Below are 25,452 nucleotides of genomic sequence, written 5' to 3' on the forward strand. Positions count from 1 at the left end.
ATGCCAAAGAATATCCGGAGCTCTTATCGCTCCAGGGATATTGTGCTTGAGGCTTTTCCTAAATAGCTCCTCCTCCTGAGAATTTCCCCCTTTTTTTTTGTTACATAATATAAAATTACAGATTCATACCTTCAAAATAAGCCATCAATTGTCAAATTTGAGACGATAGTTTTCAATCAATGTCCTATCAAACATTCTGGTAAAATCCTAACACCTTTTCAGTATAGGACTTTGAACTAGATCCAAGTTCATTCAGATATCTGATGAGAGAACTACACTCCCAGAATTCAATGTGATCATTGTCACTAGCACCATTTCACACCTGAGCAAAGGCCCAGTCATTCCTTTGTTATTCCAGTGAATGGACCCAGCAGGAGGCCTAGCCTGTGTGTGTTTCTGTGTGTGTGTGTGTCTGTGTCTGTATCTACAGTACTGTACCATATCAAAAAAAAATAAGCAAACTAGACTAGATGTAAATGTAATGTGTAAATGTGTAAATGTAAATGTGTGTGTGTCTGTCTGTCTGTCTGTGTATGTGTGTGTGTGTATGTGTGTGTGTGTGTCTGTGAAACATGTCTTGTACTCATTTACCTCACTAAATACATACTAAATGTGTAACTGTAGATTTCAAAAGTGAATGAATGAATGAATGAAAACTTTATTTAACAGATTGCAGAATGGGTACAATACAGTACGGCTCAATACATACAATTGTTAAGGGGATGCAGACCTGAGAAAGACGTTTGTCTTGTTTCCATCAGGGTCCCCCATTTTCAATTCATATAGAGAGAGAGAGAGAGAGAGAGAGAGAGCGACATTTATAATAATTATATTATTAGTTTTTTTACACACACACACTAATAACATGATCATAACCAGAGAAAACAAGACCAAAGACAACTGGAATAGAATATCACACAAGGAAGGTGGCGCATGCATAGAAGCTGGTCTACTTTGGGGGAAAAGGCATTTTTCTATCACTAAATATGGAGTACTCCCCATTCAAAGAGATAGGGCACAGATCTTGTTCATCTTGTTAGTCCCTGTTATCAACAATGAAGCAGAGTGAACCATCTTCTCTCTAGACAGACTTTGGTAGTACCCTCTTGTAAGACCTTCTGGTGTATAAGATTTCAGACACACATCCAACTCCCAACATACTAACCGACATACTGTCATCCATGAAAGTGTAAGAATAGGACCTTTGAGGGAAGATGCCTCTCCTGTTTTGGGGTAATACGCCCCCCACAGACATCTAATGATTTTGAATAGACTAAGCCTAGCTAGTAGCTAATGTTAGATTTCTGAGAAAGTAAACTATCATCTAACAAAATAACACAATAGCTATGCTAAGAACTGTATTACATCGGTTTAAAAAGTATTATAATGATAAAACAATTGCTAGCACTATTATATTGCTATAGCATCGCAATAGCTTGAATTTCTTCACCTCCTGGGGTAAAAAAAGATAGTGAGAAGGCTTTTGATAAAACTGAACTCTTTTACATGATGCATTTAGCGAATGAGACAGTATTAGTTATTTTGTTAAGCTTGTTGATATATTACATTACAATATTTTACATTTCGTTCCATAATAGCAAAGCTGTAGTCTGATTTACCATCTAAATGTGTTTACTTAAGTGTACATATTATATGAATATTCAAATGATATATATTTTGAAAACACACACACACACACACACACACACACACACACACACACACACACACACACACACACACACACACACACACACACACACACACACACACACAAACACACACACATACACACCTTAAATGTCAGGCACATGGACAGTGGACTATGAGGTGTAATGCACAGTGAGCCTTTAGATATGTTGTGGTCTTTATAGCTGGATCAGGACTGAGCAGCCAGAATGGATGGCTTTTCCATGAAAACCCAGCCGATTCTCTTACAGAAGGTAGGCTGCCTTGATGGAAACAGACATGTGGGTTGTTAGAAACTGCACTGGGCCAAATGGGCATCAGGATCTACCAGATTATTAACACTTGTGACACGACAGCCTCCAATATATCAGATATTTTGAGAAATGCGAGTTATGTGCTTGTTATTACCAATTCAGATATAATTGTGTATCACAATATCATGATTTCATCACGTTATGTTCCATCATGAATGATCTGAGGAGAATTAACTGAATTGCCCAATTAGCAACACCCCAACAAATAGTCTAACCTAAATAGCTCCTCCTCCTGAGAATTTCCCCCTTTTTTTTGTTACATAATATACAATTACAGATTCATACCTTCAAAATAAGCCATCAATTGTCAAATTTGAGATGATAGTTTTCAATCAATGTCCTATCAAACATTCTGGTACAGTCATTACAAATTTGCCATAGAAACTGTGCATTGGGGGAGGTTGGGTAGGTGGGGTGGGGCTGTACATTGGAGGTGGGGGGGTTGGGTAGGGGGGGGGGGACACTGTACATTGGAGTACTGACATACATTTGACATGGAAACTGTACATTGGAGGAGGTTGGGTAGGTGGGGTGGGGTTGGGTGGGGCTGTACATTGGAATAGCCATGCTTGGTCTTTATTGTACAACTGGGTTAGGACATTTGTAGGGGCCAGTTTTGAATTGCAGTCTCCCGTAGGTGTTCTTTGAGAGTGTTTTTGAAGGTGGGTAGTGATTTACATTCCTTTACAGCTTTGGGTAGGGCGTTCCACATTGTTGTGGCATAATTGCGAAACGTGTTTAGTCCCTTGTTTGAGCCGAATCTGGGTTTTACATGATTTGTGATTTACATGACTCAGACCGGGAGTAGTCTCAGAGAGGGAGATACAGAGGAGAGATGGAGGGAGAGAGAGGGAGATAGGGAGATATAGATAGAGAGAGGGAGAGAGAGAGGGAGAGAGATATATATAGGTTAGAAAGCAACCTGGGTTCTCAGACAGACAGACAGACAGACAGACAGACAGACAGACAGACAGACAGACAGACAGACAGACAGACAGACAGACAGACAGAGAGAGAGAGAGAGAGAGAGAGAGAGAGAGAGAGAGAGAGAGAGAGAGAGAGAGAGGCGACGTCATCTTTCTTTCACAAAGCGCATCGAACGCTGTCAACTAAAGCACCGTGTTTACTACAGCGCGGGTGCATGCGTAAGCTGTCAACTAGCGAGATGCGTTGTACTTGTTACAGAGCTGGTTACAGAGCTGGTCCACACTGCTATTATGAAATGACCCGAAATGTATGTAATTTTGTCAACTAAAGCGGTCCGTGTTTAATAATAATAATAATAATGACTTGGATTTATATAGCGCGACAGCGCGGATGAGCAAACTCGTCACACAGCAGCCAGTGATCATTCATACCTCATATACACAGACGCACTCTGCCATACAGTAGTTAATGTTAAATAAAGCCCATTTGAATTGAGAGAGAGCGAGAGTGTGTGTATGTGTATGTAAGCTTTTTTTTTTTTATCTGAGAGAATGTCCGCGAATGTCCTCAGACTCCTCACGCAGGAGAGGAGAAACGACTGCAAAAAGTCGAGTCCCGTGGATATTATTGCAACAGATAATTCATACATTATTATGTTTAGAATTTGGATGGGGGGGTAGGCTCTGATACCAGTCTCACGCCTCTGCGGGGGTGTAAGTGTAACACCTATTCACAGCGCACACGCCGCTATTGTGTGTGTGCGCGCGTCCATGTATGTGCGTTTCGTGACGCGATTGTAGTTCTTATCGCAAATGGAGATTATTACAATCATGCCATCTAGCAAGAATTAAACGTATTTACAATTCGTATTAGGTTTAGCAAGTTGGGGGACGTATACCTTACATGTCAAAGCACTAGAAATGGCAATTTTTCTATTTTTATCGATTTCTGAAAAGATGTCCTTTTTGAGCATTTAAGAGGGATTCTAATTTCTTTTGTTGTCCGCCGACGGGTTCAAAGCTCCAGCGTGACCCCTAAGGGTTAAAAGAATAAAGAACACACCAAATAGGCTGTTTTATATAAAAATAAATTTAATGTACATACTTTATAAAAACATATACCCATCCTTAAATATTTTTTTTATAATTCAACCTTTATTTAAAAATGTAATCTCATTGAGGTCAAGAGCGCCCTGGCCAAGACTGGCAACAGCACAATTAACAGGGTTGCAGATATTTAATTTCAACCTTTTATTTAAAAATCATAAGCTTCTGAAGTTTCCCTCATTTACAGAAACTACGATTGTACAAATGTAAACGGTACATAATAGAAAGCAATAAAAGCATAGGGGTGGGACGATACATCGATCCAGATCGATACATCGATGTAATTATCAACGAACCAATAGGATCGATGCAACGTAAAAAGATTGGTTCATATCGATACTTATTTTGAAAATCCAGTGGCGAGCATATCCGCCCAACAACAATAGTAGCTCCGTGTGTGTAGACGTTACAGCCAGATTATAAGGCTCTGGTTACAGCATAGCTCCAGAGTCCGCCTATTTGGCGACCCAAAATATGTCCCTGCTTTTTTTTTCACAACGGGTAAAATACATCTAACATGCTTTGCATCCTCGCCATTCCTTTATGCCCACGTCGCGTTAATTAAAGACCTAACCTAATGTTAGCTGCTTACGCTAACTAAGCTAAGCTAACCCTGATCAGAGACAGAACAGCAGAGTTCCATTAGTGGGGAGGGGGCATTCTTCCTTTCTGTGTGTGTGTGCACATTCGCGTCCCATCTCTGATCTTTGGAAAGATAATTTATATTCATATTTAAACATAAAAAATATAATACATAATAAATGTATACATGACAACAATAGATTGTTTTTCATTTAAATGTCTGCAAGAGTTCAAAAATATAAATGTCAAATGATATTTTAGTTGTCTTTTTCTAAATGTTACTGATTGTGTTAAATGGGTATATGATATCGTCTCATATCGATCGCAGGCACCTGAATCGAATCGTATCGTGGCAGACTTTGTGATATCGGCAAATATCGTATCGTTGTCCAAAGAATCGTTATTGTATTGTATCGTGATGAAACTGGTGATTCCCACCCCTAACAACATGCAAAGAGCCATGGTGAGTAAGGAGGAACTACAATATGCCTCGTTGGTAGAGTCGGGGTGTGATTTCCCGGCTCCGCGAGACACCCTGCTCGCACGGTTGGCGAGACCAGGGTTGACAACGCACAGCGGGAGGGACCGGGCCACCTATCAACGGTTCCTGGCGAACCAGCGCCAGTTGGCTGCGGGGCCGCTTTGGGATTATCACCACGTATGGTTACGTAAGTGCCATATCGGTGTGGATGGAGAGAATGCTAAGGGTGGGGCTTGTGTTGCAGTTCGCACACCCCCACGCTCCGTTTTCGGGTTTGGTACAGACTCTATTGTCGGGGTCCTCGGCAATGACAGCCCTGGCCGAGGAGATTCGTTATCTGGTGGTGAAGCAGGCCGTTGTCGTGGTCCCAAGGGAGGACGCGATGATTGGCGCTTACTCCCGGTGTTTTCTGGTGCCCAAGAAATCGGGAGGTGTCAGACCCATACTGGACCTGTCTGCGTTCAATCGGCTGATTGTGGCAAGGAGGTTCAGAATGTTGACCGTCAAACACCTGTTAAGCGCTGTCAGAGTGGGAGACTGGTTCACCTCCATAGACTTGAAGGATGCGTATTTTCACATCCCGATCTTCCCTCCTCACAGGAAATCCCTGTCCGCTGGCCATGATGCGCCTGCTTGGTATGATGGCATCTGCTCAACCTGTGGTCCCTCTTGGCCTCCTCTTCATGAGGAGGATACAGAGGTGGTTTTTCAGTATGAAAATAGACCCGGTGAGAGACGAGGGGAAGCGGCTGAAGGTTCCCGTGTCTGTACTGGGGGATCTCAACCACTGGGGGTGGCCTGGGGTCCTCACCAGCGGGGTCCCCATGGGCAGCAGGCTATCGCACGTCACGGTCTTCACCGACGCCTCCCTCGCGGGATGGGGGGGACGTGTCGGTCCGACTGCCCGGTCTGCACTACATATCAATGTGTTGGAATTGAAGGCAGTCCTTCTGGTCCTCAAGCGGCTCGGCCACCTTGTGAGCATATTTTTATCAGGACGCTCCCCCCATCTGCACCGGGCGGTGGTCGAACTCTGGCTATGGGCGTCTCTCAATCTGCGCAGCCTGAGGGCTCTCCACATCCCCGGCAGGGAGAATGTGGGTGCAGATGTGATGTCGTGGGGCGGTCCTCACCCGGGCCAGTGGGGACTACGTCCAGACATAGTCAGACAGGTCTGGGCCCGATTCGGGGAGGCCTCGGTGGACCTGTTTGCGAGCAGACAGTCCCACCAGTGCCCCTTGTGGTTCTTGGTCAGTCGGAAGGACAACCCCTCTCTGGGAGTGGATGCCTTCTGTGTATCCATGGCCGCCCGGGATTCTGTACGCGTTCCCCCCATACACCTGAGCTCAGCTGTTGGAGCGGGTACGTCGGGAACGCAGGACTTTGATCCTGGTCGCGTCGGCCCAGGGCTCAGCTGTGTGGTTCCCGGCCCTGATTCAGCTCTTGAGGGGGGATGCGTCTTAACCCTACTGTGGTTAACACCATCCAGAACGCGCGCGCTCTGTCCACTACCGCGGTTTACGCAGGGAAGTGGCGTATGTTTCAAGAGTGGTGTGAGGTTGGGGGCCTGGACCCGGTGTCATGCCCCCTGGACTCGGTTCTTTCCTTCCTCCAGTCTATCCTGAATAGGCTGTCGGCCTCGACAGTGAAGGTGTACGCCGCAGCTATATCTTCTTGTCATCTGGGCTTTGAGGGCAGACCGTTGTTCAGCCACCCTCTCGTGAGACGTTTCCTGGCTGGCGCACGGCGTCTCAAGCCTGTGGAACGTTCTCTGTCTCCGAGTTGGGACCTCCAACTGGTCCTAGGACAGTTGTCGGAGGCCCCGTTTGAGCCTCTTGAGCAGGCGCCGTTGGATCAACTGTCTTTTAAGACCGCGTTCCTTTTGGCCATCACCTCCGCTAAGCGCGTGGGTGAGCTGTGTGCTCTCTCGGTGCGGTCTGAGTGCCTGTCTATTCGGGCCGATATAGACAGGCATTCTGAGGCCTAATCCGGTCATCATGCCAAAGAATATCCGGAGCTCTTATCGCTCCAGGGATATTGTGCTTGAGGCTTTTCACCCTCCTCCTCACGTTAGTGAGTTGGAGGCGAGCCTTCACCTGTCGTGTCCTGTAAAACTGAAGGTTTACCTTAGTTTGTTTGTTACGGTGGCTCTCGCGCGGGTAAGGCGCTGTCCAAGCAACGCCTGTCACATTGGTTGTGCGAGGGCATTGCCCTTTGCTACACGTTGGCTGGACAGGTTCTAGGCTTAGGCGGTATAATATTTTTCACACCGTCATACCTTGCTGACATAATACCCCGGTATATGAATGTATATGAATGCTTTATAAACTAGTCATTGATTTAGTTCAGGGTAATCTAAAATTAGCCGCGGAGCTAACGCTAGCTAACGTGAGCTAACGCTAGTTAATCAAGCTCACAGAGAGAGATAAACAGCTGACAGCGGACAGTACAGGTACAAATACAATAAAAAGCGGGTGGGGGCTGTTGTGTAAACCTTGTACTCTTTAGTTCACATATAATAAGAGACAGATTATTTGCTTGCTCCACCAGTGCACAACAACCACAACGCTTTACGGTATTTTCACAGCACTGTCGCAACATTACCGTAAAACGTGAACACCGTTCACTCGCTCCACTAGTGAGGAATGGTCTCGCCCTCTGCTGGCACGTGTGTGCACTACACTCAAAACTCTGTTTCACTGTAATAGAAACTGAAGCGCATCTGTGATTTTGACGGTGACGGTATTGATTTTCAATACCGTCGGGATTTCTAAATACTCTGGTATACCGTCATACCACCCAAGCCTAACAGGTTCCCCCCGGGGGCGTCAGGGCACACTCCACTCGTGGTGTGGCGGCCTCCACTGCCCTGTTGGGAGGGGCCTCGGTCGAGGACATCTGCGCTGCGGCCTCCTGGTCCTCCCCGGGCTGAGCGTCTCGCTCTTCAGCCCCCTGAGGTCCCTTGGATGTTTTTCACATATGTTATTCGAACTTGGAAGGGCGTGGACGTGACCACTTCCTGTGTCTTGTAGAGGCACGCACAGGAGTAGGCGTGGTCACGTGCAAGTGAGGTGCATGTAAAAAATTTCCACGGGCACAGTAGGTGCTGGAGAGATGGTATCTCATAATGGCAGTGCGAGACGCTCAGCCAGTATTCATATAACTAGGGTTATAGGATAACCTTTGTTTTTCACATGATCTAGCATCCCAATAGGCCTCTCTGTTTACGGTTTCATTCAGTAATACAAATAATAAAATAGAATAGACAGTAAAAATGTGCGGTTTGATTTAGTTTAAAAATAGGCTAAAAATAATCTAATAGACAGTAAAAAGTGTGATAAAATAGTTAAATAAAAATATAACGGAGCAGTGCATCGCTCTTAACACTGGAGTTTCTTTACAAAGTTCTAACATACAACAGAGCAGTGCATTGCTCCTAACTTGGAGTTTCTTTACAAAGTTCAGTTTTGAATTACAACAGAGCAGAGCTCTTAAAATTACAGTGCATAGGAGGTAGACCAATGGATACTCAAGTAGTGTGTCGGGGGCACAGAAGCTAAACGCAGATTTTCCTAATTCAGTGCAAACTCTGGGGACCTTATGTGGTTTTATAGTAGAAGCAGCAGCATGTCTATAAACGGTGTCCATAATCCAAAACAGAAATAGCTTCAACAACCCTCCTTCTGCTAAGCATAGGAAAATAGGTTTTGTTTCTGTACAAAAAGCCAACCTTCTGTTGCAAATTATTTGCAAGGTTATCTACATGGCATTTAAATGTAAATTTCTCATCAAGCCAGATGCCAAGGTATTTATATTCTTTTAACCTATTGTCCCACATCTGAACCTTCCTGAACTTGACCTTCATGGGTTTGTGATGGATTATTTGTTAGTGGGTATTTCAAAGTACCTCATATTTGGTACCATTTTGAAGCTAACAACTAGGGCTTTCCAATGATATAAAATATGTGTATGATGATCATCATTATTATTATTATTTTTCATATGTAGTTGAACTTGAACTTGTTGAAATTTAACTTGAAGATAAAAATGAATTTTCAAGCACTTTCCTTACTTGGGATAAGAAGAATTAGAGTGTATGATATTTAGCCAACCTTGTGGGCAATATAGAACAGTCGACAGATTAGAAATATCATCTATTGTTCAAAGGTTATGAATAAATGAAACTAAATATAGAAAATAATTAATATATATATTTTTTTATATTTATTATGTATTACTATTATTTATTATATAATAATGTAATGTGTGTGTGCGCAAACATTTGTATTCAAACTTACCCCGTTCTCTTCCTCGAGCCTCGTCTTCCTCTGCCTCTCTTCCAAGCCTCATTCCTGAGCTGGGAAAGGTGGGGGCCAGGCTGGTGGTTGTGCTAGCTGAATGTTAGCCATGAGCCAGGTACAAGCAGGCCCCAGCTAGCTCGGGGCTAGCTGGTCTAATCACCGCTGGCCGACTAGAAGCGTCATGTCTGGGCATATTTAGCCCGCGTCGAACCGATACACACATCGTCCGTTCTGCGATGATGAAATGAAATATATTATATATAGAATATGACCCAGTAATAAATAAACAAATAACAGCAAATACAGTATTTGAAAACATTGTTAAACTGAATTGTACTGAAAGTACTTACATGATCGCCTCAAAACGGACATTCTCTGCCTCTGCCTGGGAACAATTTGGAAAATGCTGCAGTCTCGCTCGATTGGTCTCTCTAAACGCCCGTCTTTTTTCCCGACCAATCCCATGCTGCCGTCCCTGGGACTTCACGAAATCCGAGACTACCATATTAAAGGTACAGTTCTTGGCTTGAAAAAAGTCCTTGGAATGGTGTCGATTGGACGAGAACTGGAGGCGTGGCGGAAATTTGATTGACAGTGACGATGCCGTCATTCCCGATCACCATCGGTTGATAAGAATTCTCAATAATAGACCCATTCACAGTAGATACAGTATAAGCAAATTATCACAGACTGTACCTTTAGAGAAGAGCATGAACTTTGTTTGGTTTGAGTACCAGTTTAAGATTGTGCATCCTGCAAAGTATTAAATGAGAGTTGTACATTTTGAATGGCTAGTTGTACAGAGTCAAAAACACAGTAGTCGATAGTGTCATCCGCATAGAGATGATCCTGACAATATCAGAGACAATATCATTTATATAAATAGTAGGCCTCTATCGAGGGAGTCAGAATATCTTAAAGAACTTCTACTCATGCACAATAGAGAGCATCCTGACTGGTAACATCACCTCCTGGTTTGGGAATAGCACCGCACACGACTGCAGCAGACTGCAAAGAGTGGCTCGATCGGCCAAACGCACAATTGGATGTGGGCTAGGGCTGTCTTAAATGCTTCGAAGCTTCGTTCGATGGGCATGGGATTCGAATATGAAAATAAAATTTGATTATTAAAAAAAAGTATATATGATTTTTTTATTCAATTTTTTGCAAAATCAACTCTGCCTCTCTTTGTTAATTACAACAAGCAATGCTGTTTGTTATTTAAGATGAGTGCTGTTTGTTATTTAAGATGAGGTCGGACTCGGCACTGACAGATTTGTGTTCATTGTGCTGCTTTTATAAAGCCTCAAATGACGGCTTACAATATTTCATGAAAGTGTTTTGTTTGTCTAAGATTTAAAAAGGTTTAAACTTTACAGCACTGACAAAGTTGAACAAAGTGCTGTACAAGTCCCACAACATAAAAAAATAATAATAATAAAAAATATTAATTAAAAAAAATATATATATATTTATTTCGAAGCTTCGAATTAAAATCGAATCTCGGCCCCGAAGCTTTGAATTCCAAAAAAAAATCGAAGGTCAGCCCTAAGGGCTTCCCACTCATTTACACCATGCGTTGCAGCGTCAAGGCTAAGAGAATAGTCAAAGACTCTAGCCACCCAAACAACTGCCTCTTTGCACTGCTGAGGTCAAGCAAGCGCTATCGGAGTCTCATGGCCAGTACAGAGAGACTTCTATCCCCAGGCCATCAGGATGCTCAATGACTATGCAACAACACTAATCCATCCATCTAAATTCATTGCACACACATCCACATGCACACACTCGCAGTCGCTTTAAAACAAACACTCACCTTTAAAATTAACTTTAGACACTTTAACACTTTGACTGCCATGAAACGTGTTTAGACGTCATTGCTGGCCATGCTCAAGTTGCCGGAGGACGCTGTACAGCGTCCTTATATCAATATTTCAAAAATCTGCGATCGGATTCATATGTCCCCTCCGCTGGCCTGAGATCCACCAGCAGGACCCACTGAGCTCTCTGGCGGTTCAGGAGCGCCATCTGGTGGCCGATCGGCGCAATCGCTTAACAGGATGTGCCATAGAGGTTGTGCTAGACGTCCGTAGTACTTCCGGGCACTCGCTATAGGTCCCGGGACTCTGGCTCGTCACGCTACACAGTGATCGATTGCCAATAACTCGATAAACAACATGATTTGGACGTATATACCATTATACAAGCTGGAGATGGACCGGGTAAATTTACATCCCATAATGATAAGACTTCTACTCTACGATGATCGCCCAACGGCGCGCGGAGACTGGGGTGAGTTTCAGCGTGTAACGTTACCGTCTTCGATACTAACTGCTATTATCAACATTTGACCCACATTAGATGATTGGTATAACGCTGCCCACGGAATTATAAACGCCCCCTAGCCCATCCGGTCAACATCAGATGACGTGTAGTAACTTCTAGAAGTACGTCTAGTTGGATTTTTTTATATCGCGCTGATTGCCATAAAACTGTATTGCATCATCAATATAATGCATTTGGGGCTATAGATCACGTTCTGGAGAAAGCTGCAGAAAGAGATGAAAACATACTTATACATTAGACCATACTTTACTATGAATATGTGAATGAAAAAGTTTAACGTTGCTACAATGAACAATACATATAGGACTTTGAATGGGCCCTAATAATGGCAATGTAGCAATAGAATTTAAAAAGTTATAGCCATGCAAAGAAGGGGTACTTCTCCATAGACAAATAGAGCCGGCAACCTATGGTATATCATGAATTTAACCCAAGGCAACCAAAGTGTTAATAGACTCATTTGATTTTAACACCATATTTCTATATTTATTACAAAAATATTTGCATTTTCATACCTCATTCGTGCATTTTGCATTTTAAAAAGCTTGCATTTTGTACCTCATTGTTTACATTTAGTACTTTTGGTTGTACTTTAGTTTGTATATTGTATATTTTGTATAGTGTTTGGATCCTATTCTTTTGACCTTTTTTTACTGTAACGCACATTATCAGGGGGCTCATACAGAACCAAGCATTTTATTGTAATGTACATGTAATGTGACAAATAAAACAAAACTTGAAACTAAACTAGTAAATAAGACTGGCACCGGATTTGAACCCTGCAGTATACATTTTTGATAAATAGCTCTGAAACCATTTGTAAGCGGATGTGTCGATGTTAAAGCCAACATTCATTAACCTTTGCAATAGAAGAGACTGATGAACTGTGTCAAATGCTTTTGACAGATCTACAAAAAAGGCAGCAGTGTTTTCTTCTGTCAAGGTCAGATACTATACCATTTACAACTAGAGTAGTGGCTGTTGCTCTAAACTCACATTGATGTGGGCTTAATATAGTGATCTGAGAGAAGAATCTTTGCAAGACAGGATAGCTTGGATATTGGTCGATAGTTATTAATATGACTTCTATCTCTACTTTTATGTAATGGAACAACATGAGCTATTTTCCAGATACTAGGAACTATACACGATCGCAACGAAAAATTAAATATATATTAGTTCTGTAATTACTGGAGCAGCTAACCTGAGGAGAAAAAAAGTCTAGCTTAACCTCTACAGTTGATTTCCTGGTATCAATGGTCTGTAATACTTAAAAAACAACACAGGGAGAGAAGGGCTGCAAGGTAAACTGAGGCATGGCTCATAGCGTGCACCAGCTCATGATCACCAAGAGGGGGCTCCGTATAATTATTATCAAACAAGTGACCGGCTTCAGAAAATGTGCCTATTAATTAAAGGCCAGACAAATCTCTTTCTGCTCAGATATTAGACAATTAAATTCTACATGCCTATGTGAATAAGTAGTAATCTTGCTCTTGTTTGAATTCACCACCTTCAAAACATTTGAGGCATCTAAATATGAGCTGGTGATAAAATTCAAATAGTAGTTTGATTTGGCATTACCTCAGATGCACATTTATTTCCAAATTGCCGCAATAATGACAGATGGGAAACGTCTCCAGAGTGTCTGTGTGTTCCTTTCTCTAAATGAATCACATAGTTCAGGTGAGAACCACAGGGTTAATCTATCTTTTATCCTAATTTATTTAAAAGGAGCACGATGCAAATTCATATCTAGTAATACAGTCAGGGAATTGTACCCCTCAGTTACAATTGGTCCTTCGAGCCGGAGGGTAATTAGTGTAATATTAATATAGTGTTATTAATATTGAAATGGCCTATGATGAACACTCCACGAAACGATCCTCCTAACCAACGCCTGCAGCGCGAACGACGGCTCCCTCAGTACTTAGAGGCTTACGCTGTCAGTCAACAACCTAGTCTTCTACTAACAGTAAACGCGGTAAAACTAGAAAGTAAAAGTATGTCTAACCCCAACGCCCAGACTACCCCGATCATAGAGGCCCCTACGGGCTCTAATGTAACTGACCAAGTTCACGGTGGGGACCAGTGGGAACCAGACATGACTTCACACCCCGCCAGTACTGAAGAAGTAGTCCCCGATGAGTCCCGGGAGGAATACAACGCTACCGAGAGAGAACTCGGCACGGAAGAAGACGGGGAGAGCACCGTGGAGATAGAGCTCCAAGGCTCCGCTAGGAGTACCCCGAGGGAAGGCTCCCCTATACAACCGCCTTCTCCCAGCGAGGCAGAGAGGACCCTACAGCAGGCCTTCCTCATCAGCCTGAACGCCGCTGCTGAACGCGACCGACTGCAGATCCAGCAGCGGAGCGAAGAAGAGCAGATACGTCTAGAAATAAGACGCATTCAGATGGAAGAGAATGTGGCCCGAGAACGAGCCGGTGCTCAACGGGACGCAGAGCGCGACAGACAGCAAGCGCAACTAATAGAACAGCTGATCAGACGGACAACACCCTCTCCCTCCGCCAGAGGCTCCAGGAACTCGTCTAGACACACCTCCAGGGCGGCATCCCCTAGCCGAGTAAACAACCCTGAACTTGACCAACAGACGAGGTCTATACCCCCCACAGACCACCTCCCCCCACCGGTCCAAGCGAGACCTAGCAACCGGGAAGGAGCAGCATATCCTGTGGAGAGGCTAAACCAGAGACTACAAGCACTGGATGACCTAACTGAAGACGAAGAGGAAGAGGAGGAGAACCACGCCCGACGACAGCACAGTACTCTACCGGACCAGGAGGTCCGGTACAGCCTAGGCTATACTCCCGCGGAGCTGCGCTACAGACCCCCGACTCTATACACGGGTGAGCACGACGCACGACCCGCACCGAGGAACAGCACCTGGACAAGCGGGCCATGGTACACTGCCGGTACCAGCCCATACCAAGGAGCGGGAGGAGACTCGCCTAGGAGGCCTCTCCCCCAACGCTCGCCGATGTATCCACAGTCAGCGTCATACATTGGCACGCCTATGGTACCCGACTTCACCCAAGAGAACCGGGCCCAGTATACAGAACTCCGCATGTGTCTGGAGACCATGTTGGTGGATGTATTGGATGAACGTAGAGCCATATGAAATCCGTTTTATTATTTTCCAAATTCCATTTTATTTTTTCCCAAATTCCGTTTTTTCCGTTTTAATATTTCAGAATTCTGTATTTTGCTTTTTATGCTCATTTTACCATCAGAAATAGTGTCTAATAAGTGGGAATGAATAAATGTCTACAATTGAATATGATATAACAGTCCATTTAATGTTTTTAAGTGCTGCAACTCAGAAATACAGTTACATTTTACACAATACTTTTCAAATAATATTGTGACAAAATAAAAATACACATTTCAAGTGTAAACAATAGATACAGCTAGCTACTACTGACATTATCACAATGTCAGTAGCCTAGCTATATCTATTTTATTGTGATGAAATATAGTAATGCATAATTTAGGCACCTTTAGTTTAGTTTATTTCGTTTATAAAGGACAGTGTATAATGACAATCGTTTGCATTAAACAAATGAATTGAAAATGGGGGACCCTGATGTAAACAAGACGAAAGTCTTTCTCTGGTCTGCATCCCCTTAACAATTGTGTGTATTGAGCTGTACTGTATTGTACCCATTCTGCAATCTGTTAATAAAGTTTTCAATCAATCAATCAATCAATCAGATTTAGCAAGAAGCTATCATTTCCATCTATAGTCCTATGTACTGTAAAACGTTTCATAGCTATTTAAGTTTATTTCGATTATAAAGGGCAGTGTATAATGACTCGTTTGCATTAAACAAATGGATGGGTGCACTAGATTTAGCAAGAAGCGATCATGTCCTAACGTTATAGCTATTTAATGACAATAGTGTCGCAAGTGTTTTTGTGGCTCGAGTCCACGGAACGTTGACAGAATTAGCAAAACACCTTATCGCCGGAGGCATAAAAGTCATTAGGATACTGCTCTGCTCTGAATTGAGGGCTTATTGGGGAATTTATTAGCTTCTTGACGATGTAAACACCGAAGCAGCGAGACGCTTGGGAGACTGCCTGTGTTGTGTGTAACCCGCTCTAGCGTCCGCCTCTCCGGTCGCGTGTGCACCAAGCGTTCCACCCAAAAACGGAATTTCAGTCCAGATTAGGCCAAATTCTGCAATATTCCACGTTTTGCAGTTGATTCCATTTTTATTGGTCAATTCCGCGATTCCGTCCGCGATTCCGTGAACGCGGATTTCATATGGCTCTAGATGAACGCCACAAATACGCCATCCTACTGCAGCACTTAAAGGTGCCCCGCGCACATAATATAGCGCTCGCCTACGCGACTTCCACCACCCCATACACAGCAGCGCTGGTAGCATTGGACCAGAGGTATGGGCGCATATGGGATTACGTGATCCAGGAGATCCGACACATCGACCGCTTACCCCCAGCAATAGACAATCGAGCACTGGACGACCTGTCCATCAGAGTGCAGTCCCTGGTAGGGATGTTGGGAGCGCAAAGAGAGAAGGGGAAGTATGAACTTTACGCCAACTCAAATGTGGAAAGGATCCTGGAGAAGCTGCCGCCCGCTCGTCAGGAGCGCTTTAGGCGGCAGAGGGACCACAGAGACCCGAATGGCCCCGAACCGAACCTCCTCGATCTAGCAGACTTCCTGGCGAGAGAAGTCAGCAGCCTACGGCTAGATACATTCGGACGGAGCACCCCTGGCTCCAGAGAAGGAACCAGACGACTAAATGATGGAAGAAGATCGGTGACTGTGATGCACCAATCGGAGTCAGTACCGAGCAGCAGGAGCCACAGTACCCCCTCCAGAACGGAGAAGTGGAAGATAGTGTGCCCCTACTGTGAGAAAGAACACTGGCTAGCGCAATGTGACTCCTTCCCCAAGCTGAACGCGGAGGAAGCAGGTCAATGGATAAAGTCCAACAAGCGCTGTTTTCGCTGTGCGCGCTCACACATGGCAGCCGAATGCCGCTTAAAGAAAAGGTGCACCAAGTGCGATGGAGCCCATCTGGACATACTTCACGACAGTAACAGACGGCGCCCTTCACCTGCACCATCCAGCCGCAAAGCGAGCGTCATGTACATCGATCCCGCCAGCAGCAGTGGAGCCCGAGTACTCCTAAAAGTAGTGCGTGTGACACTAAGCTACCAGAATAAAGTCCTGGACACTTACGCCGTCCTCGATGACGGGTCAGAGAAGACCCTGCTGCTCGCCTCCGCTGCGGCCCAGCTAGGGCTGCGAAACCCAAATGACAATTCGGACAATAAGACGAGATTTGAAGACGATAAAGGGCGAGAATGTCTCATTCTCTATCGCAGCAAGCGGCCAGCCTGAGCGACGGTACCAGATTGCAGACGCTTTCACCAGCCAAGAAATAGGACTGTCGCGGTACACATACCCCGTCGCCAAGCTGATGGAGAAATATGCACATCTGCGCAAGTTACCGATCCCGCTCATAGACAATGCTATGCCGACCCTGTTGATAGGCTCCGACCATGCAGACCTCATTGTCCCGATAGACCGGGTTCATACCGGACCCCGAGGCTGTCCTGCAGCAGTCGAGACCCGTTTGGGATGGACTCTCCAAGGCCCGCTCGCCAAATCTCTCAACCGAAGTACAGCCACTAGATGTCTCCACTCCCGAGTCACAGAGGGAGAAACCGCACTCCTGCAACACGTAGAGCGGCTATGGAGCTTGGAACAAATGCCCTTTAAGAATGGAAAGAAAGACATTCGCTCTAAAGATGACATTTACGCCATTCACCTCCTCGAGACAGGGACCAAGAGAGTCCCGGTCAACGGCGTGTTGAGATACGCCACGCCACTCCTGCGGCGAGAAGGAATGCCTACTTTCCACGCCAAGACAGACGCCATAGAACGGTACCTGCTGAACACGGAGCGGCGCTTAGCCAAGAACCCCGCCCAAGAGAGTGTATACCGCGCTGAGATTGAGAAGCTCATCACAGCGGGACACGTCACAAAGATGGACATTAAAGAGGCTGACCAGACCACTGAATCGTGGTACGTGCCCCACCACAAGGTCCATCACAACGGTAAAGACCGCATAGTATTTAACTGCAGCTACCAGATCGGATCCCAAAATCTGAATAAAGAGTTACTGCCCGGTCCCACACTCGGCCCCTCCCTACTCGGCGTTCTACTCCGCTTCCGCCAGGAAAAGGTGGCCATCAGCGGGGACATTAAAGGAATGTTCCTGCAGGTGAGATTAGTAGAGGCGGACAAGCCCCTGTTACGGTTCCTATGGAGAGAGAAGCCAGGAGATGAGCGCCCAGCCATCTACCAATGGGAAGTCCTCCCCTTCGGAACGACGTGCAACCCCTGCTGTGCGACATTTGCACTACAGAAACATGTAGCAGAGGACCCAGCAGCGGACGAAGAGGTCCGACACAGCGTAAAGAACAGCTTCTACGTAGACAACTGTCTACAAAGCCTTTCAACCCAGGAAGAAGCCGAGGCTCTCCTGATTAAACTCCGCGCCTCATTGATCAAAGGCGGCTTTGATCTCAGGCAGTGGGCCAGCAGCGATCCGCAAGTACTGCGCAGCCTCTCCTCCGAGGACAAGGCAGCCAGCAGCGATACCTGGATGGCTACAATCCCGGGAGAAGCCCAGGAGATGACCCTGGGATTGGTGTGGCGATTCAAAACAGATTCGCTTCAATACAGACACAAGCCCCTGACTACGGAGCAGGGAAGGCCGGCGGCGGCGCCGACCACCAGACGGAGTGTGTACACAACACTCGCCCGACAATATGACCCGCTAGGATGTATTCTACCGTACACCACCAGGGCAAAAATGATTGTACGAGCATTGTGGGACAAGGACCAGGGCTGGGACGACCCCATTCCCGCACACCTTGCATCCACCTGGAGAGAGTGGGAGATGGAGCTCCACTCACTCCCAGGCGTTAATATGCGCCGAAGCTACTTCCCACCCACGGTGAGGCCAGAGACATGTAAAATGGACTTACACGTCTTCAGTGACGCCTCAGAGGTCGCATACGGATCAGTAGCCTACTTGCGGGCCCAAGACCAAGGGGGAGAGATCTACACAGCATTTGTCCTCGCCCGCTCGAGAATAGCCCCACGCAAGCAACAATCTATCCCACGTCTAGAGCTCTGCGCAGCCCTAGCCGGAGCGCACCTAGCCACGCTCATCCAACGTGAGCTCACCATACCGGTGTCTAGAACAATCCTGTGGTCAGATTCCACGACGGTACTCGCCTGGATCAAATCGGACTCATGCAAGTACAAAGTCTTCGTGGGAGTCAGAGTCACCGAGATTCAAGACCTAACCGAAGAGTTAACCGGAGAAACAGAGTGGCGCTACGTTGATACAAAACAGAACCCAGCTGACGTCATCACCCGGGGGATGCCCCTGGATGACCTCACCCGTCGCAATGTCTACAGTGACGGCCCCGCATTCCTAAGACTCCCGGAAGGACAGTGGCCCATGCCTATCCCGAGGGCAGCAAGTCCAGAGGAGGTGGAAATTAAGAAGTCTGTGTTCTGTGGATTGAGCACCGTAGCCTCCACCGACCCTAACATAAACGATTGCACGTCCATCGAGAGTGCACAACAAAGAACATTCCTGCGGTACCACCCGGAGTGCAAGTCCCCCGCTGATATGTCAGCGGCTAACTACGAGGAAGCAGAATTGCTTCTACTGCAGCGAGCCCAGAGAGACTCGTTCCCCGATGAATTGGCCTGTCTACAGGGAGGAAAGCCCGTCCCATCCGACAGCAGATTAATTCACCTGGCCCCCGAGAGCGACGCTTACACCCTCATCAGAGTGGGTGGTCGCCTACGCAGAGCCCCCAATCTACCGGATGACATTAAACACTACCTACCGTCTCTACAGACCCGCCAGAAGTGGGTAAAGGAGAGAGACAATTTGACAGAAGGAACAGTCGTCATGATTATTGATCAATCACTGCCCAGAGCTATGTGGCCGGCCGGCCGCGTAAGCAAAGTGATCACCGGTGCCGACGGCAAGGTCCGAGCAGCTGAAGTGCTCGTCCAGGGTCGCACTTACACCCGTCCCGTGGCAAGGCTCATAGAACTGCCTCGACTCCCAGACACAATCGATGATGACCATGACCCTACAACCCTATGACTTTGTGAAGTTGACTGACCCCTACAGCAAACCCTTATGTGTAAATAGACAACGCGATTAATCTGTCTCTGTTTAACTGATTAGGTCCGGGACCTATTCAGGGGGTGGCTGTTGTGAAGGGCCAGATTAAACCGAATATATATATTTATTTATATATATATATTTAATTGTATTTGTATATTCTCTAATATTCCCTGATATCCCTTGTATATTCCTTGTACAATATGCATTGAATATCCATTCTAGCCTACTGAACATCCCATAATAGTCTCCATTCTACTATTGGTCGAGACCTTGGTGCCAGGCTGCCATACCCCTCAGACCCAGTTCAAACGTACCGCTCGACATGTACGAACAAGTCCTAGTTCCGCGTAGGAATCTGGCTACCGCACCACTAATGGGACTATTTGTTCATAGTGCGTATATATACTGCGCTACTAAAGTAGGACTTTCTTTTCAGTCCAGTTTCTTACCCTCCAATAGAGTCACAGACGTAAAGCCTCCCCGCGATGCCACGTGTGGGAGTAAGGCCAAGTTCGCCTACCATCGGTATTGAGACATCGTGTATATTAATATTTGAATAGTCATATTTGGCACTATATCGTCGAGTTGGACGTAGTCTATTAAGCTAATAATAGTCTGTTAATATATAGTGCTTCGTGCGGTGAGAATACTACCGTAGTCAGTACCCCATCGTTTCGGGCAGAGAACTGGCTGCTTACCCAGGGTGGTTGACCCTATGTGAAGCTGCACCCGAGGAGCCCCAGAGCCGACGAGCGAGTGGACCTGTATACCGGATTATTCTACCGACGACAGCCCGCCTTCCCAGGCACGGATTATGCTTTGGATACTTTGATTATTCTATGGATAAAGACCCCCGACACTACCGTGTGTTGGAACCCCCCCCCCTGGAGAGGACACAAGGTGAGGAGACGCTCTGCAAGACGAGGTCTCTCCACATCTCTCCCCCGTGGACCGGAGAGAGCCGGCCCACAAAGAGTCCACCTGCTTTCATCTGTGGTCCAAGGATCGCCGGCGCGTTGAACGGCACTACAGTGGGTTCTCCTGGGATACCCTTGGCCGGACGAGGCAGCTGGATTCTACCCCCCCCCCCTCCTACTCCTGTCGGCTTACAATCGACCGGATTAACCCCCTCTAGTGTATCCAGCCTATAATCATTAAAGTATCATTGCTGTTATTCCTTAACTATTCCAGGTCGTATATTTACCACCTGCGCCTTCAGAGATTGGACATTATCTATTGATATACCGACGAATACTCCTTGCCATAAAAGTGCATACTATTTCAATTCATAAATGTAATTAAGTGATTAAGTGTTTAGTCTACACACCATCGCTGTGTAGGCAATAAAGACTTGTTTCTAATTCGTACATTTGTGTTGGATCCGTTTCATCTACGTGAGAGTGTTCATGATAATATATTTATGCCGTGTACTGGGTGGCCGAATATTAAGTACAAAGGTAGTGGTAGTAAGTATCATATCTAGTAATACAGTCAGGGAATTGTACCCCTCAGTTACAATCAGGATTAGCTTGTTAGCTGACGTTAACGTTGTAGTGATTGGTACATAAACGTTAATTTCGGGCGATGTGGGCATAAAGGAATGGCAACGGTGCAAAGCATGTAGCTGCATTGGACTCGTGAGAAGAAAAAAAACATCACAGACTTATTTCGCGTCTGTAGGCGCACTGCTGTGTTAACGCTGCTCCGTTTACAACGCTGCTCTGTTTTCAAGAAACAACACTGAGTGGGCGGATATCATATGACTCGCGGAGTTGCTAAGGGTTTTTCAAAATAAGAGTATCATATGAAAGGAAAGTTTCTAGCTGCCGGAGCCCAGATATTATGACTGGAGCTGCGCTTGGCGCGGCAATGAGACCCGCACAGGATTTTCAAAATAAGAGTATCGATATGAATTACACGCCAGCTGGCGGGCAGACTATTATTGTTAGACGCCAGACGGTAAATCTACACGCATTTGGCGATAGGCGCCCAGTTATTTTGTTCCCTGATGTCATACATGTTATGCTGAAGCTGAATTGAAAATGGGGGACCCTGATGTAAACAAGACAAAAGTGTTTCTCTGGTCTGCATACCCTTAACAATTGTGTGTATTGAGCCGTACTATATTGTACCCATTCTGCAATCTGTTAAATAAATTGTAACATAATGTAGAATGCATACTTTTACATTTGATACTTAAGTACATTCAATATCAAATACTATTTTATCTGGGTATTCCTACTTGTACTTAAGTAAAGGAACTGTGTACTTCTTCCACCACTGTATATACCAATAATCAAAATAATGTCCATGTGACATTTACAAATACAAAGAATCTTGTGGAACTATTATTATGAATTCCTTAAATATCCATAACCTGGTTAATTCCAGGCTGTAAATTAGGGCGAGCACTGACCTAGAAACTACCGTGTAACTGTGGCCATTATATGGGTTCATCATTTATATGTTATTTCAGTTTGTAAGTGTAATATTTGAGAATGTATTTATGTTTCATTTCTTATTTTCTTTATTATTTAATTTGCTACAATTTATAATATATTCATTTTGACGTCTGGTCATATATGGTGTCCCGTTAGGCTGCTGTCGCGTTTTTACCTTTGGGACTGATTAAGACACCTGCGAGCAAGCGGCAGGGATGGTCGGAGACGAGTTGTACAGGCTCTCCTAATTCTAAGAGTGTACCACTATGTGTACCACTATCAAGACTGTTACCAAGAACAGAAGAATAAGGCCCCTTTTTATGTAGCATGCAGCCAACAAGGTATTTAATGTTTGTTTGTATTTTGCTTTGCTGACGTGTTGTTTTTGACCGCGACTTATGTTTCTGTTTAAGTTTTCACGGTGGATTGGAGGTGGATTGGAGGACCAAGCCTTTAATAAACCCGTTGAAAGGAAACCACTTGTATCTGCAGTGCTTGGAAGGAGTTACACAGTGGTTTGATGTTAAGTGAGAAAGGGAGGTGGTTGCGGTTGTTCCAGATGTTTACCTGAATAAGGTCCATGATCTAAACCCACACTACACTCTGATATACTCATCATCACAGATCACTTTCTAAACTGAAACGGACATTTTCAATTAACCTCCTAAATTTGTCATATCTTATATGATGACCGACGGCCTTTGTTGTTGTCACTTTACACACACAGTGCAATAATGTTAGACTTACCATCGTGGACCACAGTGTTATAATAACTGGGCTCTGGTCTGGAACGTTACCCAAGTAGCTCTAACATGAGTCTAGAAAGCAGCTGGTTGACTGCGAGCGACTCATCATAGTTTACAGAACCATACCGGGCATCTTATTGTTGTTCTTATTCACTGTTCAAAGTCCACAAGGACGCAACGCTGCTCTAGCTGTTGGATAGATCATTGAATGGTAGACAACTGTGAAATAACGCCACCTCAAAGCATATCCCTGTTGATAAGTGGTGTAAGAATAATGTCCAAAAGGCCTTCTGGTGATTTAACAAACCTGCTTTGTGTTTCTTCATCTCACGTTCAGACATCAGAACATTCAAGGTGGTGACCAAACTCTACTCTAGTTCATACTGCTCCTTAGTCCATTCAAATACTTCACATATGTTCAGCAGCTGCAGTTAGTCCGTTCTTTACACGATCTCTACATTCTAATATGTTCAGTATTAGAGGTTAGCATTATAGCACATTAGCAGCTGCAGCGAGGTGAAGCTACACAAAGAGCGCGGGCCGTGACGTGTTTCCGCTGGGGCGGGACTTCCTCAAGACTGACCAACTCTAATGTTGCCAGCAGATGGCGCTCGAAGTGCAGTAAGTGATTGATTGAAACTGGCAGCCGTAAATGTATATAATGACAGTCTCCTCCCCACCGTGTATATATTTTCTCCCACCCACCCACCCCCTCTTAATGTACACTACAGTCTCCTCCCCATCATATGTATATATTTTCTGTTAGGATCTCTGGGTAACAGTACTGTATATTTGCATATCGTATATGTCACAATTTCAAATGTAACAGTACTATATACCTGTATGTCATGTATGTCCCTATATCATGATGTCATGTATGTTGTGTATGTCATAAATGTCACTATGAATTGAAAATGGGGGACCCTGATGTAAACAAGACAAACGTCTTTCTCTGGTCTGCATCCCCTTAACAATTGTGTGTATTGAGCCGTACTGTATTGTACCCATTCTGCAATCTGTTAAATAAAGTTTTCATTCATTCATTCAACATACCTTTCAGAAGGCCGACATTTCTATATAAATATTTTAAAAAAAAATTATTGGTTTTATGTAATTTTGATATACAGAATTTTGGGCTTTCATGAGCTGTAAGCCATAATCATCCAAATTAAAACAAATAAAGGCTTGAAATATTTAACTTTGTGTTTAATGAATATATAATCTATGAGAGTTTTGCTTTTTGAATTGAATTACTGAAATAAAATAACTTTTCCACGGTATTCTAATTTATTGAGCTGCACCGTACCTATAATATATGATATCTAAGAGGAAATGGGGTGTTTTTCCACTACAAAGTGAGCTGCTACATGGTAATTGAGATTTTGATAGCCACATTTCTATACAGGTACTATTTATACTGGTTTAAATATACAATTTGATAATATCTTGCATCTTTGCTGAGCAAGAGTTTTGGGTGAAAGGAATAGTAGTAGTTCTCTTTCTTACAGAACGGCTGCCTGTAACCATTGGTAACAGCTTTCAAAATAAAATGCATAATTTCTGTGCAGTGGTAGAGTAGGTAAAACACTGGAAAAGCATAAGATAAGATATTCCTTTATTGATCCCCTTGGGGAAATTCAGGCATCATAGCAGCATGGGGGAGGGGAGGTACAGGTAGTGGAAGACATGGTACAGCCTAGGTCATAGAATTATAGTACAGCGGAGAAATAAAAATAGAATAAAAAAGGCAGTGTAAGCAATATAACAATATAATTTACTCTGGACATGCGCATATGGGCAACAAGGTGCAAGATGAGGGTATGTACAGTTATATTTGCCTTACAATAAATAAATATAGTTGCAATATATATAATCCAATGATATAAATCTAATCTAACATATAATCTAAAAATGCTTAAATGCTAAATATATACTCTGATGAAGTATACAGTATATACACAAGGTGCGGTATGCGTGAGGTAAGTATGCCGTGATATACATCATACGTTATATATTGTCCTTTTAGTTGGGAGTCAGACACACTCAGTGATGGAGGTTCCTAGTAGTTGGATGTCTGGCAGCGGTCCCTGCCCACTGTTGTGGAGCAGGGACGTGCACAGGACTTTAGAGGGGCAGGTGCTCAAAGGCTGAAAAGGGCACTACACTTGTGTGTATATATTAACGTAGCGCGCAAGCGCGATTTTTAAGGGCCCTTTTCGGGCGGGGGGCCCCCTTTTTATGCTTTTTGGGGGGTTTTGGTGATCAAATATTGAATATTGAACTATAATAATCAGTGCAGG

The 25,452-nt window shown here is 44.6% G+C and overlaps 1 protein-coding gene across 1 annotated transcript in view; it reads left to right on the forward strand.

Moving 5' to 3' along the window:
- The window catches only part of LOC311235948 (uncharacterized protein), a 77,201-nt gene extending 54,293 nt beyond the window's left edge, over positions 1-22,908 (forward strand). The window contains exon 7 of the mRNA XM_084323489.1: positions 22,820-22,908. Coding sequence (XP_084179615.1) covers positions 22,820-22,863 — 44 coding nt within the window. The 3' untranslated portion in view covers positions 22,864-22,908. The remainder of the gene's footprint in view (positions 1-22,819) is intronic.
- The last annotated feature ends 2,544 nt before the right edge of the window (positions 22,909-25,452 follow it).

The sequence above is a fragment of the Notolepis coatsorum genome (genome assembly GCF_963971535.1).
Source record: "Notolepis coatsorum genome assembly, chromosome: 1".
Taxonomy (NCBI): Eukaryota; Metazoa; Chordata; class Actinopteri; order Aulopiformes; family Paralepididae; genus Notolepis; species Notolepis coatsorum.